A 19,372-nucleotide genomic window follows, 5' to 3' on the forward strand; every position below is an offset into this window, starting at 1 on the left:
ACGGCTAACATACATCACTCGATAAAAGCGGCGACGAATATCGGTCAACCGTGGCTAGGGAAAGGACAAAGCTTATCCCTTCGGCCCATTTACAAGATAGCAATCTTACGAACATCGTCTGAAATACGTCCTTTCAACATTTATTTTATGCTGGAATATTATACATACAGATGTATATATAATCAAGCTACGAAAATAACCTTAAATTTATTAAAAGTCTAAAAAATAAAGTATATTTTATAGCTTTGTTGTATTTTCCGGTTATCAAAATAAAATCTTTGCAAAAGTTTATATTCGTTCATCGAGTAATTTGAATGTAAGTTCGTCTCTTTACGTAGATTAAAGTCAGCACAAGTGGTTGGTGATATAAAACGTAAATAGTTTCCGAAACATCCCTCGTGAGATTCAGAATGTACCAAAAGGATCGTTCTCCGTAAACCAAGTGTTGATATCCATTCAAAAAACAAATAGAAAGCCCAGTGAAATCGAGCAGCTGTCCCAGGCAGTCTCGGTGTCTCGAAACAGCGAGAGCGTTTTCATTTTGGCATAGATTATTCCTAGATGCTTTTCATAAATTTTAAATAGGATTCGCGCTCACGGATTCGCGCTGGTGCAACATTAGCGTACTTTTTACTCTGAAAGCTTGTCCTGGCTGCTGTTGTACCCATCTCCTGCCTCCTTTCCCCACGTTCCTCTACCCTGCGGCGACGATCTCTCGCTCATTGAGTATGCATCGTCGATATCGACAGCGAGGGCTGTTACCAGTCCCGCCGGGAGCTACGTCGGCGTCGGGAGCTGGTCTCTACGACGTTCGAGGGAACGCCACCCAACGACGTCGTAGTACTCCTCCGTCTGCTTTTGTTTTTTAACCGACTTCGAAAAGGAGGAGGTTACTCAATTCGACATGTATATATATATATATATATATATATTTTTTTTTTAAATGTTCATTCACCGATTACGTCGAGACCCTTGTATCTGGTAGAGTATGTCTCCCAGGTGGTCCCGTTATCAACACATTTTGCTATATCTCATTTTTTACCTTTTTTTTTTGCAAAAAACCGAGCCATTGTGTATTGGACCAATCGGATTGGAAACTTCTTGCATATGCTAGAGCATCACTGCCACTTGGTCCAATGAAAAAAAAAACATTCCACCTTGGTTTATTTTTGATCACTTTACAGTTAATTATTTATAACTTTTCATCTAACAGAAATATTTACTTACCATTTTGATATTTTACACTCAGTTTTATTTATAACTTTGGAAAAGAAACTTGCCACCGCGTCGTTCCAGTGGCCATCGGCGTTAGACTCGGTCCGCATACGTCGGCTCTTCTTCTGTCGCTTCTTCATCTTCTTTCGCTCCTGCCTCCACCTCGTGTGCTTATGTATTCCGTCGCGAGGCGGTGATGACTCGTCACGGACATTTGCATACATTTCGAACCACGGACCGAACGTTTTTTACCTGAATTCTCGTCGGTTCCCATCCAACCGCGGATGTCTCTTCTCACCGTTCGTGCGATTAGACAAATTGACATAATACAGATTTCGAGTTGGGAATCTACGCAAATTAACGCGTGGAAGAGAAATAGAATGATTTCTGCCAAATTAAGGGGTAGTAGTGACACTAATAAATAAATCAATGTTTTCTAATCTTTGTTTTATAATATTGTACAATTTCAATTGTACAAAACACAAAACAAAAATACAAATCACGCAAAACTGTTCACTGCACTCGTGATTAACATGCACGACCGCGAAAAATACTGTAGCGACAGCGTTAACAGTAAATGTACCAAACGAAGTCAAACGACCCTTTTCAAACTTTACTTTAAAAAAAAAAAGAAGTGTACATTTATCGATACTTCTTTCACTCACCTGACTTTTTGTAAATTCTTACGTTATCTAATTCTTCAATTTCCTGCTTTTCGTTTTTCTCTTGGTTAATTTTTTTACTGAGAAAAATTTTAAAAGAATCTCAATTTCCATTTTGTTTCATCTATACGCAAAACGAACTCGGAGTTGTTCCATATGCATTATGTGTCTGTACACTGTTCTCGTGAGAGAGATAAGAATTAGTGCAAGATTGGTGAAAGCGGTAATATCTACATCGACGAAACCCGTACTTAATTTTAGTGTGGTATCGTTAAGTTCCACATACGCAATTTTTAATTTAAAACGTTAGATATTTCGTAAGAAACTAATAAAAATTGACTTTGGTCGCTACCTTAGGTACTTGAATAACTTTTATGCAATGCTAATACGTATGTATTTCGCAAGTGTCCAGGCTCCTTCGATCGGTAGTGTATGTATTTATGAACGAGGGTGTAAGTAAAACCGTGACTAGCTCTTATTGTTAGACTATAATGGGCAAAGCACTCTTTCATCGAGCTTCGTCCCATGCTTGCGCTGACCGTCATCGACGCGTGTCGCGTAAAATGGCCGGCGTAGTGCGCGGCGTATCGGTCGAAAAGTACGCCGGCGCTGGAACACACTGCGGGGGCTTACCCCCCCCTCTCTCTCTCTCTCTCTCTCTCGCGAGTTGAGTCTTATTGGCGAGCGTGCGCCCGGCGTGCCGACGCAAATAAATCTCTTTCTAATTGCTCGCTGAAAAACTCGGCCGCGGTTGCGCCGAGGAGATGGCGCCCGACAAAGGGCCCAGCGCTAAAACCTCATCTCGCAGTGGTTTATTTCGCCGCGTTCGGCCGAGTCCCGAGTATTCGCCACCGCCGCTGGCTTTGTTTATTGATATTTACAACCATCGTGACACGGGATACGATGCCGCGGCCGACGGAGACCCTGCTTTTGTCCGCGATGCTGACTCGCGAGTTACGTCTCGTTTTTTTTTTAGTTGCCAGAACGTCGGCGTCCCCTTGTCATACGAACGCGCGCAGGTGCAGATTCTTCTAGTATCGAGTGACCGCCGCGGTAGAAATAAACAGCGACACAGTGATATAAAGGGTTCAAATAGAAACGGGGAGCTCCTCTAAATTGCCTGTTGAATAGAAATAAACTCTCTCCGCATCACCTCCACGGATTTTTAAATGGCAACATTTCGGATTCATCTAGCTGGAACAGGGAAAATAGATCGGTAAATACATGATTCCAAGGAGAACTTCCGGTCGTTAACTTTCAACCAACACCGGAGTACCTGCCAGAGACGTTGCAAGAGACGTTCGAGATTTGTATACCGACCAGAATCTTTCTGTAACGTGCCAGGCAATTTCTAGTAGCGCATGTTTTCTTGACCTGACATGGGCGACACGAAACTTTCTCATTCGCCGTAGCTCGTAACTGCAAACCGTGTTCTTCGTCTGTACAGCGAAAATCCTTTGGTACAACTCTACATCCTGGCTGAACGTGCAATGGAAGTGTTCGATCCCGTTGGGCTTAGCATCGAGCTTAAAAACGTTTCACATTTCGTGATTCTCACAAATCGATATACTCCATCAGTCATATAAAAATTACAACATTACTGACGATTATTTTTTGGCTATTACTTCTTATTAATTTGATACGCCGTTAGATGAAAGCTACATCTTTATTCATGCATTCTACAATATTTATTTAAATTTATATTACAAAGGAAATTTTAAAAAACAATGTATATATATCATCGCATTTCACAATTTTTTGTTTTATGGAGTTAATCGATTTGTTGTGCAATAACCTGCTCAAATATGTATCGAAATTCAAATGTGCCTTCGAATTTTTCTCAAAAATTGCCACCAACCGTAATCATTGTCCTTCGATCCACGGATTATAAAACAATTAACGCTTATCGACAGTCTTCGTTCGATCCTTTGGTGACCGGAACGTCCTTTTCTAGTACCTCTTTTTTCGTATGTTCTCCGAACATTTGGTTATCGGAATACTCTTCGAATACCGAAAAATTCGGCAAGAAATCCGAGGCCTGGCCAGAGCGCTGCTCGCCCGTACGCCGCGCATTCCAAGCGTTCGTCCGCAGATGCGCGCGTGCAAGTTTCGCGAGAGCGTTTCGGCGAGCCGATTCCGCCGTACGAAACGTGAAACAATGCCGGGTGGCAAGTTGATGCGTTTCTTTCGAGGTTATGCCGAACCCGCACTGCGGTTTTAATGAACTCGTTTTGACGTGACGACTGCGCCGCTCTCTCCCAACCCCCTCTGGCTTAGCTTTCCTCTTCTTCGCGGCTCTAGCCACCATCTCGCCCCCCCCCCCCAGTCCCGCCTGGGGCCCATCTCCATGGGCCCGACTTAGTTAATTAAAGTAACCGTACGGTTTTTGATTGACGCCCGAGGCGTAAAAAGTCGTCGACGCGCGAACGCGCCAGTACCCGGAGGGCCTCGAAGGCACACGATTACGCAACGCCGGAAACGAGGGTTGACGAGCGGGACATCGCGTTAGTATATACGCGTCTTCTCGTTGTCCGTCAACCGCGACTCACCAGCGCGCGTCGATCTTGGGAATCAACGTCGCGGGCAGTTTTAACCTGGGATTAGTAGAATAGTTAATTAATCGAATTCTTGCCTAGTATTAGAATATCACGAATAAATTTCCTTTAATTACCAATGCGATAAACCTGAAGTTTATTTATAAACTTGTAATTAACGTTACTCGCGGAAACTCCATTTTTTTTTTTTCAATGGTTGTACACCATTCATCCAAATATTCTGAAAAAAAGATGAAGTCCATTGGAGAATTTATTTAAAATTAACACGACTGAAAATGTAAAAAAAATAGCATTTTTGATGGCATTGGACTCCTACCGTACCGACTTTTTTATCAGGAACGATTGCAAATTGCATCGACATTATTTGAGTTTCAGTCGGCAGCAAAATTTAAAAGTATCTCCTGTCAAATTTATTACCTTCGAGTCGTATCACTCTTATCGCAAATGAACGATGTGTAAATGGTGTTATATAAATGCAGGCCTATAAAACAAAGGATCGTCTATGTAAAAAGCAATTATCTTGTCCGCAATTGCAAGTGATATACGTTCTCACGTAGAAAAAAGAAAGGAGTACTACCTATCATTAGCATTTTATCTGGACTTTTGTAGAAGTTTTGCGCATTTTTCATTCGCTGTGATGTAACTTTGACATCTTTATATCAACAGGTATTCCAGTGGTACCGATTTGAACCAGCTTTTCGAGTCTGATGGCAACTGCTGCCCTTGTCACTTTTGAAATAGTTAACAAAAATTACAGGTGTCGAGAATGTTCATTGTAATGGGTTTCACGATTCTTCGAATACTAATTATAATTAGGCACGAGAAAGCGTGCAGAAAATTGATCAAGGAATATTTAATAAATTTTTATTATTAAAGTTTATAGAAGATTGTAGATTCTTTCGAATAGCAAAGTAACTTTAATTTTCTTAAATAATATCAAGTTATTTATTTCTGTTGGCGTTAAAGAGGGGATGGAAAGAAATTAAATTAAAGAAAACATGTTGAATGTATAATAACATAGTCTGATTTGATAATAGTACAATCAAAGGATTAGGCAATTTTTGAGTAGCTTACGAAATTTCAATATGGTTGTTCAGCAATCAGCGCTTGCGCAGTTATGGAGTACCCTAATTCAGTATCCAGAAATGAAGAACGTACAGACTTTCGCTCAGGAGTTGGCGAGGTACCAACGAACTGAAGGGTAGGAAAGTAAGGGGATTATGCCATTCTGGTCAGCTTTTGTCTACCCAGAGTTCCCCTTTCTTTCGAGCAGTTACACTGCACAGTCGTAGTCTACACTACATTGTCGGCTAAGAACAAAGTGCATTTTATCCGTCTCGAACTCTTTTAATTTTTCTTAGATATATCTACGCCAATGGGTACTATTACTCTCCCAGTTTATCTCGACTAACAATAGCCAATACCGAAGATGCGTGTGAGTAGAGGTGTCACCCTTACGCGATAGCCAATTGAGCTGCCACGCTAATTCCTGTGCAAAAGACTGTATGTAAATAGAGTACTTGATTGATAGGTTACGCCAAAGATAAGCACAAACAGCGTAACTTTGTGTCGTAAAGGAAAGAATTAAATTTTGAATAATTTCAAGACACTTATTATGCACAACACTACAATCAAGATATTAATGCACCACCTGTCTGGTCAACCTACTATTATCGCATCGTGCCGTAATAGTATACCTTTATCATGTCGCTTGACTATAAAATCTCGTGAAATATGACATTGTGCACTATCACTGGATGTGTTACAATTTTCTCTTCGCCACTGAAAGGAGTGAGACATGGTAATACCCAGAACAGCCATGGCGAACTAACAACTTTTAATGCAAACAAGGAAATACATAATTTGGAAATAGTGATTATTATATCTTATTATTACATATTATTTTTCGTAACAAGTCGTTTAATGCCATATTTAACCAAGTATGGCGACAAGAAAAGCAATAGTAATTTTCCTGAAAATCACGTTACACTTCGGTATTTCGTTTCTGCCTCATCGCAGAGGCATGCCATTGTTCCTTCAAAGTATTAATGGACTCATCATTTTACATTCCTGAGAATTCTTCTTCGTGCTGCATGACCAGAAGAGATAAATTCACTACCATTGACTGAGTTATCCAGAATGGAAAATTTATTGATGTTAAATCAGAAAATCTATCATCCACAGTGATAGGTAATTACAGGAGTATCGCATTTATTAGTTAGAAATATTCTTTTCACATAAATGCAGGACCGTAGAGAAGTCGAATATTTTAGCCTTTGAACCAGCAAGAGTTTTATGTGACCCTTAAAATTGTTTATAAAATATATTAAAATTCTTAAAGATACGACAATCAACACTCCTTGGTGTGAAATAATACATACTCGGTACTTTTATCTTAATTTGTTATGAGATGGTGTTGGTACACTTTAGAACTGAACTCAATACCCTACTCAAAACAGAAGAAAGTTTTATGGAAACGGATATCTGCAACTATTGGTGACGGATGCAACATAAATTTTTTCTAATTCTACTTAAATTTTGAACATTTTTTAAAATATTCAAAACTGGCCCTTATGAGATTTACTACCCTTCATTGGAAAAGAATGCACCACTAAACAAAAAAAGAGTAATATTGAAATATACATTGCTACAACCGAGATATTTCCTTCTCTCAGGAAATTCTATTTCCCAGCTGACAATGCCGGATAAAAAGAGACCGGACTTACGCCGATTTTCCTTAAAAAGCCTACCGAACGAACGGCGTTTCTTCCTCTTCGCGCAATTCTCGAGGATCGGGGTTGGAGCGGCGTTTATTTAGTCCTGGCAAAACACGAACGTTCCTCCCGTCGGATTCTCTGTTGCTCCACAGCGTTGGACTCTATGAGGCAAGGTTACGTAAGATTGAGCAGCACGTCACGTGCACGCGGCATACGTACAGATCGCGAAGACACAAAAAAATACCGCATGTGCAATCCTAACAGCGGCACACGCGCATTAGTATCCGCTGCAGGCCGTACCCGTCGTTGTATGCAGCGTGTAGGCAGAGACAGGCAAAAGAAACGACAGTTACGAAACGAGCAGTTCCTTCTTCTTCTTCTCCTGGTTTTTTTCCTTTGCTCGACTCGGTAGCGCGACGATGATACGCGTTACGTCGGGTTCCGTTGGCCAGACGTATGATCGACCGTCGTACTGGAAGGATGACAGGGCTGATGGTGCTGTCAGAGCTGATCATTTTGGGCGTTGTCAGAGCTGATCGCTATACTGTTTCCGAAGGATATCGATTAAATGATAGAGAGAAAGTTAATTTTTAGAGATTTCGAAGATAGCAGAGTTAATGCACATATTTTATTCAAAGTATGTAAGGATGACAGAGCACAAAGTGCCATTTTAGGTGTTATCAGAATTGATCGCTATATACAGCTCCACATTGATCTTCAAGTAAACCGTTAAATGATGGAAAGTTAATTTTTGGACGTTTAGGAATTACCGGAGTTAATACATATAATTTGTTGAAAGCATGTAAGGATCTTAGGGCAAAATGCCATTTTAGGTGTTTTCAGAGGTGATCAGTATATGTATAGTATACAGCTTCATACTGCTTCAGACTACTAGAGAGTTAGCTAAAGAGAAAGTCAATTGTTGAAGGTTACAAATTTAATACATAGTTAAGACAAAATTTGTGAAAAAAATGTTCTCGTGATTTTTGACATCAGTCAAAAGTGATTCTTTTTTTTTTGTTTTTAGATTATTATTTAGGTTATTATTTTTACTGAAGAATCGTACTTTTTGGTCTTTCGGTATCCATTACTAAGGCTACAGTTGACTTATGGAGTCCGGACTTTTTTTGTTTGACGCGAGATCGCTTTATCTACAAAACAGCGAAGGCCGTTTGTCAAAATTGTATTTAGTTAAGAAAATAAAAAATAAAAAAAATGTGAAACACCAAAATATTCTTTTTCAATGGCGTCCTTTCTCTTGAAAATGCTTTTTGAAAAAAAACTCATCGCCCCTACGCGACTATTTACTCTCTTTACCACACAATAAATGCAAATACCGCGACATTTTACTGTCCCCGAACGGAGCCTGTCCTGGAACTCTTTAAACAGTGTAGCATGTTTACAACGTCCGAAAGTTTCCAGACTGAAATACGCGCGGACTTATGAAATGACCTGATACCTGCCAACCGAACAGGCGTGTATCGTTCTGCGGTGCGTGTGTATTCCGCAGAAACTTTATATCGGGGTCTGTAATTATCGGATGTTTGACGGACGGAAGGACGGGAGCAGAGACAGTGAAAATTGCTGGCTTCCCACGTCTCTCGAACTACGTCAAATAGTACATCAACCCGTCCGACGGACTCTCTCCCCCCTCTTTCACCCTACCCCTCACCCCTTTCGCGTCCCACCTGTTCGTTCCTGAGCAATAGCTACTGACAACTCGCGAAACGAGTTTCACCTGACCGGGCGTTCTCTCAATTTTTGTTGCAGGTGAAAATCTGGTTCCAGAACAGAAGGAGTAAGTACAAGAAGATGATGAAGGCCGCGCAGCAAGGCGGCGGAGGCGGCGGCGGACAGCACGGCAGCCTTCTAGCTGGTGGAACCGCTCTGCCAGGAGGACCATCCCCTCAACCGGGCCAACCCGGAAGTCTCATGCAAGGAGGTACGTTTCTTTGTAATCGCTTTAAACCTATTCTACAATTTGAGTCGGATGATCCTTAAGTCTAACTCTTTGCACTCGGATGTCACCTATGAGGGGACATCGTGAGTCTAACGAATTTTGTTAGTCAACGCTTCGAGAAAGCTATAAGAATTTATTAATCGAGTCTAACGATACCAAAAAAAGACACGTTTCCAATGTTAGACTATTTTATGTAACGCGATTCTTGTTCGCAAATTTTTCAACGAGACGGCGCAGAATGCAAAGGGCTAAACATATTTCGTAAACGAATTTCGAATTTGAGTTTGAGTTAGGAATAAAATCCTACATTCTTTTCTGGAGGCTTTAAAGAAGTGAAAGAAGTTTTAGAATGTAATAAAAAACAAATAAATTGGAATACGTATAATATCTACATGTATGTACCTATATCAATATGTAATGTCGTTTTATGATAGTATACACAATTATATTTTCATATCCATGTACATATCGTTCTATATTATTGCTTTTAAATTACCAGAGTTCTAGATTCTAAATTTTAGCGGTACTTTAATAGTGAAATATAAGTCATACGGCGAGCTAATCGTATTTATATCAACTTTATATCCATCGAAATAATAAAACAGAATTCTAGAGCCCCTTTTCGAGAGGTTTTTAGAGCGAACGAGGTGTTACAAACTTTCTCCTAAACAAAATCGAATTTTGTATTATATCGCGTGGTCTAGAAAGTTCATGAATGGTTGAAAACAAATAACATGTATACATCCCTTAAAAAGTAGAAAGGTTGTGGAGCAAAATAATACCTATATAATTCAATGAATATATATATGAAAATTCAAACGTGTCTTTCAATTTTTTCTTAAAAATTGTCACGATGTTTTCTGGACAACCCCATACATTGTCAAAAAGCAACATGCCATTTGGGTTCCCATTGATGAGTCCAATTTTGAATTGGTCCCTAGTAATAGTATGAAATCTTTGAAGCTAAAAAATATAGGCTAGAGGGTTGTAGAGATGAATTATATAGTAAATGTACAGACTAAAATATAATACTATCCGTGGTGGCAGTCGAAAGATAACGGTAGTATCTCGAAGATCGATCTCGAACGTTCTCTGTTGTGTTTCAGGAGGCGGAAGTTCCGTGTCGGGCAGTCCGACGACAGGCTACCTGGGGGGAATGGGAGGCGGCGCAGGGGGTCACACCCCCGGCAGTTCGAGTCCCGGAAGCGAGATGTCGCCTCAGCATAATGAGAGCCCACCCGCGCCCTCCTGGCCGGGCGAGATGAAGCACCATCCGCACCCCCACGCGCCACCACACACCCACCACCACCCCCACACGCCGGGTCACCATCCACCGCCCCCGCCACCACCGCCGCATCACGCGGGTTACATGCCACAGTACTCCTGGTACCAAGCGGATCCTAATCCTGGACTACTCACGTAAGTACCAGTTCTCAACGTTTCTCTTCTTCGTATCTAGTTCTTTAAGGGAAGACTCGGGACTGTTTGAGATTTTTAACGGACTTCGAAAAGAACGAGGTTACTGATACTCAATTCGGCATGTATTTCTTTTTATGTTTGTTTACCGATTACCAATGGGGATGAAACCTTCTGCATCTTGTAGGGCATGTCTCCCAGGTGGTCCAGGTTTATCAAGACATTTTGCGATTTCTCATTTTTTACCTGTTTTTTTTTTTTCTTTCAAAAAACCGAAAAATTGTGTACTGCCGCTTACTCTGAGATGGATAAACCAATCGGATTGACACTTCTTGGATCTGATAGGGCACCGCTGCCACTTGGTCCCATGAAAGAACATTTGACCTTGGTTTATTCTTTTACCACTTTTATCGCAAAAAAAGTACTATTTTATCTGCCTGAAATCGATGAAACCCCTTGCATTTTGCTGCGGGTCAGTTCTTTGCAATGATTTTATTTGCAACCAACGTTTCTGAATTTTTTAACAGATTTCGAAAAAAAGTAGACGATAGATTATTTTATCAAGAAAATTATGTATACGAAATATATAAATAGAAGTACTTCTAAACTATTCAATTATACAATAATTAACATTTTTTACAACATGCACGATTTTTAAAGATCGTAATTTTTATGTGATTTTCTTGTTCAAAACATTAACATACTCGTTCAACTATTTTCGAAATTGAGTCCCTATTAGCACGAATACAGAGGAACCTACGGAGGAAATTATTTTAATTGTTTTGCTCGAAAACGAAGATTCTCTGGTACAAATCGTTTTGCACAAAATGTTTACTAATATTGTAGAATAATCGCAAGAATTCTCATAAAGATCCATGACATCATAAGTTCCCCTTGTTATTAGCGAAACGAAAGAAACTTTTCGAACAAGCTAATACGAAGCTAACAATAAGAAGTCGGTCAGAAACGACATCACCTCCCCACTCGTAGTATATTTACCTCTCCTTATATCGTTGGTTCGAGGGTTGGGTTTTAATCGGTCTCGTCTGTCGTCTTTTTCAGGGTGTGGCCGGCGGTTTAACGAAGACGTCCTTCGAGCTGTGTTCAGGAGGAACCACTTCTTCGTAGCGCCGTGGACGCGCCAGCGCCCCAGCTCCAAAGTGTGAATACGTGTAGCACCTGTCGCGATGGAATTCGCGTTCGATGTTAATATTGTTTCTATTCGTTTAACGAGGGAGCCGCGTCTGCCAGGTCGGCCAGGCGGTATCCATGCGGGTCGTCCGTCGAAGTGAAAGATTAATCGCGACGTCGTGACACGTGTCCTGCCAGGGAACTAATAACGATAATAGTAATTTAGCCGCGCTATGAAACACGCGATGAAAGCGGACGAAACTCGCCAAGTCTCCCAAGGATCGACAGGGGGCACCTTCAACGGCTTCGAGGAGCCCCCACCAGCCACCATGGATGCGAGAAGGATCTCGAGGATTCAGCCCTGACGAGAAGGATCTCGTTCCCTGACCTACGCGACTGGTCGAAGACTACGTTGCACCCGAAGAGTAAGAATCCAGACGAGGAATTTTCTGTCCAAGAACCGAGAATCTTTGCGTCTGTCCCGATGCAGAGATGGGCAAAGTTTCGTAGGACTATTTATTCGTCACGTTTGTTCCATTGGGGAGTTACAGATTTATTTGTTCCCTCCGAAGTATTTCGTTTTCGTAAATCGAATTCGACACGTTCACCGCGGAACGGGAACATACATGCCCCGGCATGAAACTTTTATTTTTTCTCGAGTGTCTACGATAAGGAACGTTAAAGGTCTCGTTTATCCGAATGAAAAGTCCATGTACGAAGAGTGTTTAAGCTCTTTATTTTTAGAGGCCAGTACAAACGTTTCGATAGGAATCAAAAGAACGGCTTAAAATAAAATTAGCGTCCCCCATTTTTCCTAACTGCCGAAAAAGAACGCGAGCAACACCCGTGTCGCGAATACGTCATACGTATCTCGCGAAATACAAAATAGAAACAGATGCTTACAAGTATTTGACCTAATAAGAAAGTTATCGCGGTGAACGTGTGGACGAGGAACGGAGGAACTGTTTACCTCCCACTGCTCGAAGTTGTCTATTTAGATGAGAATTTTCCCCATCTCTGGAGCCAGGAGAGCCGAGCGAGTCAACCACGGTCTATTACCGCTAGAATTTCAATGATCGCAACCGATTACACACTCCAGCCGCGACAATCTCCTTCGTTAAATGTCAAGATAGCGGTCGATCTCTCGAAACGCCGGCGAACAATTATCCTCTCGGACGGAGGATATTTTCGCCACCCCTCCACCCAGGGATCCCCGCGGTTAGGCACGATCCCTACCGATCCCCATTCGCCGCGGTAAATGTCAATCGTCGATGACGTTGGATCGGCTCGATCCCCCACGACAGTTGGCCAACCGCGTCTGACCCACTTCGCGTTGGAAGCTGGATCTCGCGGATCGAACGACGGCGAAACGACCATCGCGGTGGCGGAGAACGGAAAAAAATGAAGGAAGGGGGGGGATGTGTTGTATAAACTTCGTGAAGTCGGTCCTCCGGGCGGTTTAGAAGCAACGAAATCCTATTGACGATCTCGAAACGATCACCACAGTTATGGTGACGCGGAATCAACAGTCCCGCCTTTCCGGATGGGGCAACCGACTCTGGTACACTTCGTTGCTCAGGAGTTGGCGAAGCACCTACGAATTGAAGGGGAGGGAAGCATAGGGGTTACGCCGTTCGATCCGACTTTGCTCATACATTTGCTTTATACATTTTGTACAAAGATACAAATTTCATAAACTAATATAACGATTTTACCATTCAATTTTACACGAGTTAATATGTTGTTCATTTTGCATATGCTCTTCATATTCCCGTGAATGCCTAAAACCTGAAATTCAGACACTCACAAATGTACTTCGGGACTAACAAGGGAAGTTCGACGACCCAAGAATCCCAAAAAATTCGTAACTTTGCGGAAATGTGATTCGGATAACGTTAATAATGTACAATAATTACTTTTCGTTTTGGCAATGAAACAGGTTGAAATCACCATTACAACAAAATTCCGAACTTTCGCAATAATGATTGCTAATAAATCGATCCCTTTTGTCGAGGTAGTATTGCTCGTCGCTAAAAGTGATTTTGTTGCTCCGTTTCCAAAAGTAGAAGTTACCCTTGCCACTGGTTCTTTAGTTGCTGCTTTTAAAGACCCATTAAAAAGACCGCGAAGGGATCGATTTCTCTTCTGCATCGACCCTCTTAACACTTTACCTATCGGAAATCTATTTATAAGCCTTTCAATTCCAGTGTTTACTTCCTGGGATTGATTAACTGTGTTGTTAGTAGTCTATTTACAATGCTCAATTTTTAACAGTACACAGAAGCCAACGTCAACCTAGATTAATATAAATTAATGTAGAGAGTTCCCCTCTGAGGTGTAAACTGTTCCTAAATAGGCCAGTAGTTAAAGTGTTGATACGCTTAGTGCCAACCCACGCAAAAATGGGACCATGATCGAGATTTCCGTGGCATTTGAGTTCGACCAGTTGCGACCACAGAGTTCTCACGATGTCACTCCCACGCTGATAACTCCTGGTCCCAATTTTCGATCATAGTGCAGGGCGATATTGTAACACCTAATGGACGAGGTACCTTATTACTTTAAATAAAATTTATTTAAATTATAAGGTCTATTGAAAGAATATACGAGTCTGAATAAATTTGAGTAAAATACATATAATAATTTACAAAATACACAAATACATGAAATAATTTATTCAAATTAATAAGATTATAAAAGAATGTATTGGGTAATTTGAATAAATTTGTTTAAATTAAAACATGTATTAGGAGAAACATATAAATTTAAACAAATTTAAATAAAATTGATTTCAATTAAAAGATTTTGTAGCGAACATAGAGTTTCTACCATCCAAGGTGTTCCAAGTTTACCTATCTCAATGAAACCAAACGGATATCAAACGAATAGCTTTAACGAGCCACGAGGAACTGCATACTCAGCTAGAAATCAATATGAAAAACTTTACAAACTTTAATTATCGGTTTTCGCGGTGCGTCGGTACCTGCGTAAACCTCAAATTGGTGGTTTGGCAACACGGTACACATTTGCATGCGTTTCAGTAGTAATTTCTTGAACTTTTCTGTTTTTTTTCTGTAACACTTTCTCCTCAAAGACGAACGCGAGATTCTGAGAATTGTTTTGCTTATGGGACGCGAAATGCTCGTATGGGAGGTATTTCGAACTTATAGATTCCTGTTTCCTAGCAATGAGTGGCAAACGGATTAGTCGATCGTGCTATGTTTTCTTTGTAATAAAAATCATGTTAATGCGAGTTCGTGTTAAAAAGGTACTGTGTAAATCGATAGTGCACTCCACTATTATAGAAAGCACGTCATGAATTTAGAGTGATTATTTAAAATTTACTTAATGCCACTGAAATGGATCAAATTTCTACTCAAGTTATTCGAATGAAGACATTGAGTTAACTCTGTATTGCATAAATGAGAACTCAAAGGAAGCAGTCATAGTAATATGTTTTATTATTGTTTGTACGTTTAGTTTGATTTGAATATTGCAAACCTCATGCTCGTATATATAACAAAGAGAAAGTTTCTGTTTAAAATGCATGGAAAAAGTTGTGTAATATAGGGTCAAAACGCTCTGGTACCCAAGGAAATGTATCCGAAGGGCTGAATCTAGTCGTACGAAAACCATATATGCCTCGCTATTATCGTACAAAGAGTCGTACCAACAATAATTGCACAAATTATCATACACGACATCGTTAACTTTCTGGCCTCTTTAAATACTTGACGTAACACTCGAATGGCTCGTCACGCGAATGGATCGACTCAATCATATCTAACGTAAAAATTTATTACGTTGTAAAATGAATGAATTTTAACATTTCGACAAATTTGATTACGTATCAGAAAGCTGTCGCCTCTAGAGCATAAACAATACCGATTACTTTATCCACAAGGACTTTCTGCGTTAACAAATGCAATGCTGACTCATTGTACGAATAATCTGTAAAGGCAAAGTTTATACAGAGACTGCTCACAGTTTATAGGTCCGTTCCGTTCCATTAATCGGTTACGCCAAAAAATATTGACCATACTTACGTACCGAAACCATAATTTTACTTTGGACTGGCAAGGAATTTTTCCAAAAATTTGTTACGAGGCCATGTTTCTTGAGATTGGAAGCAAAACGTGGTTATAACTAACGAGATAACTGCATCTGAATCGTCAGCTGAGGAATGCAATTGCTTCCAACGGTGACAGAAGACCACAGACCACCACGCTAGGAATCACATTTTGTTGTGGTTGTCGCGTGATAAATTAAGATTTCGAAATACGCAATATCTTGTAAAACCCAAACTAGAAGTGGATTAAGGTCAAAATCGGTTTGGACGTTCTTCGCGGTCTTTCCATCGTCGAGATCGCTGCATGAAACTTTTCTTGTTCTGCGCGGTTTCTTCAATTTTTCCGTACTTTGTGTTATATTTGTCACTCAATTTTCCGAATGAAAATAACAATGAGATGATTTAACCCTGTATTTCATAGAGATTTTGTTATTCCTCATAGATTCAACTACTCGTTGCTTTATCTGAATATTATTTACCTCGTGCTCGTGTACGTAACAAAAATGTAGTTTCTAATTGAAAGAAAGGTCAAAGTTTGTACAATACAGCCTTAAAACGCTCTGGTATCTAAAGAAGAGTTCTTGAAACTATAATTCCACTTTAGAGCGACCTTCGCAAGATTTGTTTAGAGGATGTAAATCATCGAAAGCATCAGCTGAGAAGTTGCTAAAGACTGCAATCGAGAATGCAATTTAGAATGGTGATAAATCATCAAGCTTGGAACCACGTTTTGCTTACCTCGTGCTCATATATATATAACAAAGAAATATTTCCTGTTTGAAAGGAAAGTCTAAGTTTGTGCAATATAGAGTTAAAACGCTATGGTACCCAAAGAAAAGTTCCTGAAACGATGATTCTACTTTGAATTGAAATTCGTAAAATTTGTTTGTAGAATGTAAACCATCTAAAGCATCAGCTGAGATAGTTGTCTTGTTCCGAGCGGTTTGTGCAGTGTTCCCGTCGGCCATGTCGCGTCACCTTTGCCATCTTGCGTCCCGCGAGCGTGTCAGCTAGCTTTCAAAGAGACGCCACGAAACCGCAGAAAATGACGGTTGCGGTTCGCGACTACGGGAAACTGGGAGGTCCGAGGAGCCCCACCGCTGACCCAAATCCTCCAGCGTGTCGGTGCAACAATGGTCGTCTCATGAGAACGCGGTCTCGCGCGATCCCTCCACTTCCTGATTTTGCCTTCTTTCGCGAAACCCGCGGAAAGTAGCTGCGCCGAGAGGATTCCTTTCCAGTGGACGTCCTTTCCCAACGGAATTCAACGGTTGCCAAATGGATTCCTCGAATTGGCCACAGACGTTTCAAAAACCGCGCCACGGGGGCCTAAATGAACTGTTGCGAGCAAAAGATTAAAATTGAGAGGGAAGAGAAGAAAGGAATTCATTTTGTATGAAAAATGTGAATAGAGTGGGTTAATTTGATATTTATTGGTAGATCATTTGTTTAAATATTCACTGGTGAAATTAGGAAGAAAGAAATCAATCACTTTGTATGCAAATTGTCAATATTGGAGGAAGAACTAGAGAAAGGAAAGAATATAGACTTTCAGGTGTTTCATTGCAAGACGAAAAATTTAATCCAATTTGGTTTTTCATTCGTATTCGTCTGTTTCATTGAACAACGAAAAGTTTAATCAATTGTGTCATTTCGTATTCACCCTATCGGAATGAAAAGTAACGAATAACGAATAAGGAAAATATACATATAAAGTATTTTCAAGACTTTCAGTTTCCAGCTTTTTCTTTAATGTCTTTGGTACCGAAAACAGAAAACTTTCCAGGAATACGTTTAATTTTTACTGCAGCAGACTTTCAAAGAGTCTAGAAACATTTGGGGTTAATTTTGAAGGTCTCTACAACATTAGTGCTTACAAATAAATCTGGAGGTCAGAGAAAAGTCAAATTTCGTTCAGGTTTTCGATGATCCAAATTCCAAACGGAGGGGTGATTAAATTACAATGTTGAAAGAAGTGTTGTGTTTTGTACGACGTCGTATTCTTTGTCTCCTCAGAACATGGGTACTCCAGTTTGAGAAACATTAAGTTAAACTGTAACTACCGAGTCCAGAGTAAGGTGGAGTGAATCTGTACATAAAATATCAACTTTTTATGCGATGAAACTGGAATAGAATTCATAAACAGGACCCATTTAAGTTTTAAGGTAGCCCTGTAGCATCGAATTTAAACATTTCACCTAACTGTGTCATTTAAAAATGTTTCAAATGTAGGTTTTTCGTGTTCCTTCTCTTTATTTTAAAATTCAATAGGAAAAAAGAAACAATTTTTTCTAGATAAGTATCTTTATTTGTTAAGGTTTTCAATCATACAGTGACCTAACATATATTATTTGTAAAACTTATCCGAAGGTAACACTGTATCTTGTGTAGCTACAAATATTTTTTTCACGTAAAACGGAATATTTCAACCCTCTACGAGCCTTAACATTGGGTACAACCAGCGAGAAGAATGTTTTATAAACGAGTTAGAAGCACGCAATACATGTTATTCAAAAATTCAAAAGCTACGTTTGTTATGAACATGAACAATCTTAATTTTAATAAGAAATTTTCATTTTCCCTCAACTATTCCTGTTTCATTATCAAAAATTTACAGTTTCATTCTACCCTTCAGTACATAGTCCCACCGTAGGTTCTGTCAATAACTGTAGAAGTATATAGGACAGCAACGCCAGGTAGAGCGGAATAATAATGTCATATAGGAACTTTATACACATACAGTCAGTGTTTTCGTTCTTGTGCTATGTACGATATTACCCTATTAACAGAACCTATGGCCAGATTGTGTACACGCGTAAGGCTCGAGAAGAAAGAATCACGATAAGCGAACGAGAACCAATTGTAACAGGTGCGCAGAAACGTTCTGAACTGTGACGTACCAAAAAAATTTAATCTTTATTTAAAAACAAACGATCTACAAAATATTCCCCATTTGCATCGATGACCTTTCGTTACCTTATGGACAGTTTGCGAATTCTTCGATGACGGAAGTTCATCGAGGTGATACTGTAACGAATGCATTTTTTCGTTATACCTATCGAAAACGATACTTCAAATGCCGAATCGCGTAACATTTTAAACAATTAAACGTCGACGCTTGGCAACCGTAAAAGGACGATAAAATAAAGTAAAATAAAACAATAGTTTCGTTTTTATCATATAAAATCCACAGGTCAGAACTTTTTCGCGGATCTAATAACTCGATCGTCGATCGTAATTCCTGGCTCGCGGGGAGCGCTCGAGCGCCACGACGTCGACGACGAGGATTCCTCGGTTGTACGTTAATAAGTGTAGTTAGAGCGTAGAGCTGCGAGGCGCGGAACGACCTCGAGCAGCGGAGACGGGTTGCGTTTAGATTCGGTGCAATAAAGAGCAGCATGCGTGTATAATTTAAGACGAAGCTCCCTCAGTTCCTAAATTGCGCGTAGAGCGAGTGAATTACGCGAAACAGCGTGAAACGACGCAGCTGGACGAAAGCGTCGCTCGCGTATGCCGTTGGACGTCCACCGGGGATCCCTGGAACCGTTATATAGTACCGCGAGCTTATTTCCCCATTCGGTGGATCCACTGGGGGCAAAGTAGAGGAGGAAAGAAAAACGAGACGAAACGCTGCCGAGAACGTCTCG

The 19,372-nt window shown here is 40.4% G+C and overlaps 1 protein-coding gene across 4 annotated transcripts in view; it reads left to right on the forward strand.

The window, feature by feature from the left end:
* The window catches only part of LOC128881625 (homeotic protein distal-less), a 137,190-nt gene extending 122,469 nt beyond the window's left edge, over positions 1-14,721 (forward strand). For all 4 annotated transcript variants that reach the window (XM_054132872.1, XM_054132874.1, XM_054132873.1 and 1 more), the window contains exons 3-5: positions 8,920-9,091; positions 10,216-10,528; positions 11,588-14,721. In XM_054132872.1, coding sequence (XP_053988847.1) covers positions 8,920-9,091; positions 10,216-10,528; positions 11,588-11,606 — 504 coding nt within the window. In that variant the 3' untranslated portion in view covers positions 11,607-14,721. The remainder of the gene's footprint in view (positions 1-8,919; positions 9,092-10,215; positions 10,529-11,587) is intronic.
* Positions 14,722-19,372: the final 4,651 nt, after the last annotated feature.

This window comes from Hylaeus volcanicus, chromosome 8 (genome assembly GCF_026283585.1).
Source record: "Hylaeus volcanicus isolate JK05 chromosome 8, UHH_iyHylVolc1.0_haploid, whole genome shotgun sequence".
NCBI lineage: Eukaryota > Metazoa > Arthropoda > Insecta > Hymenoptera > Colletidae > Hylaeus > Hylaeus volcanicus.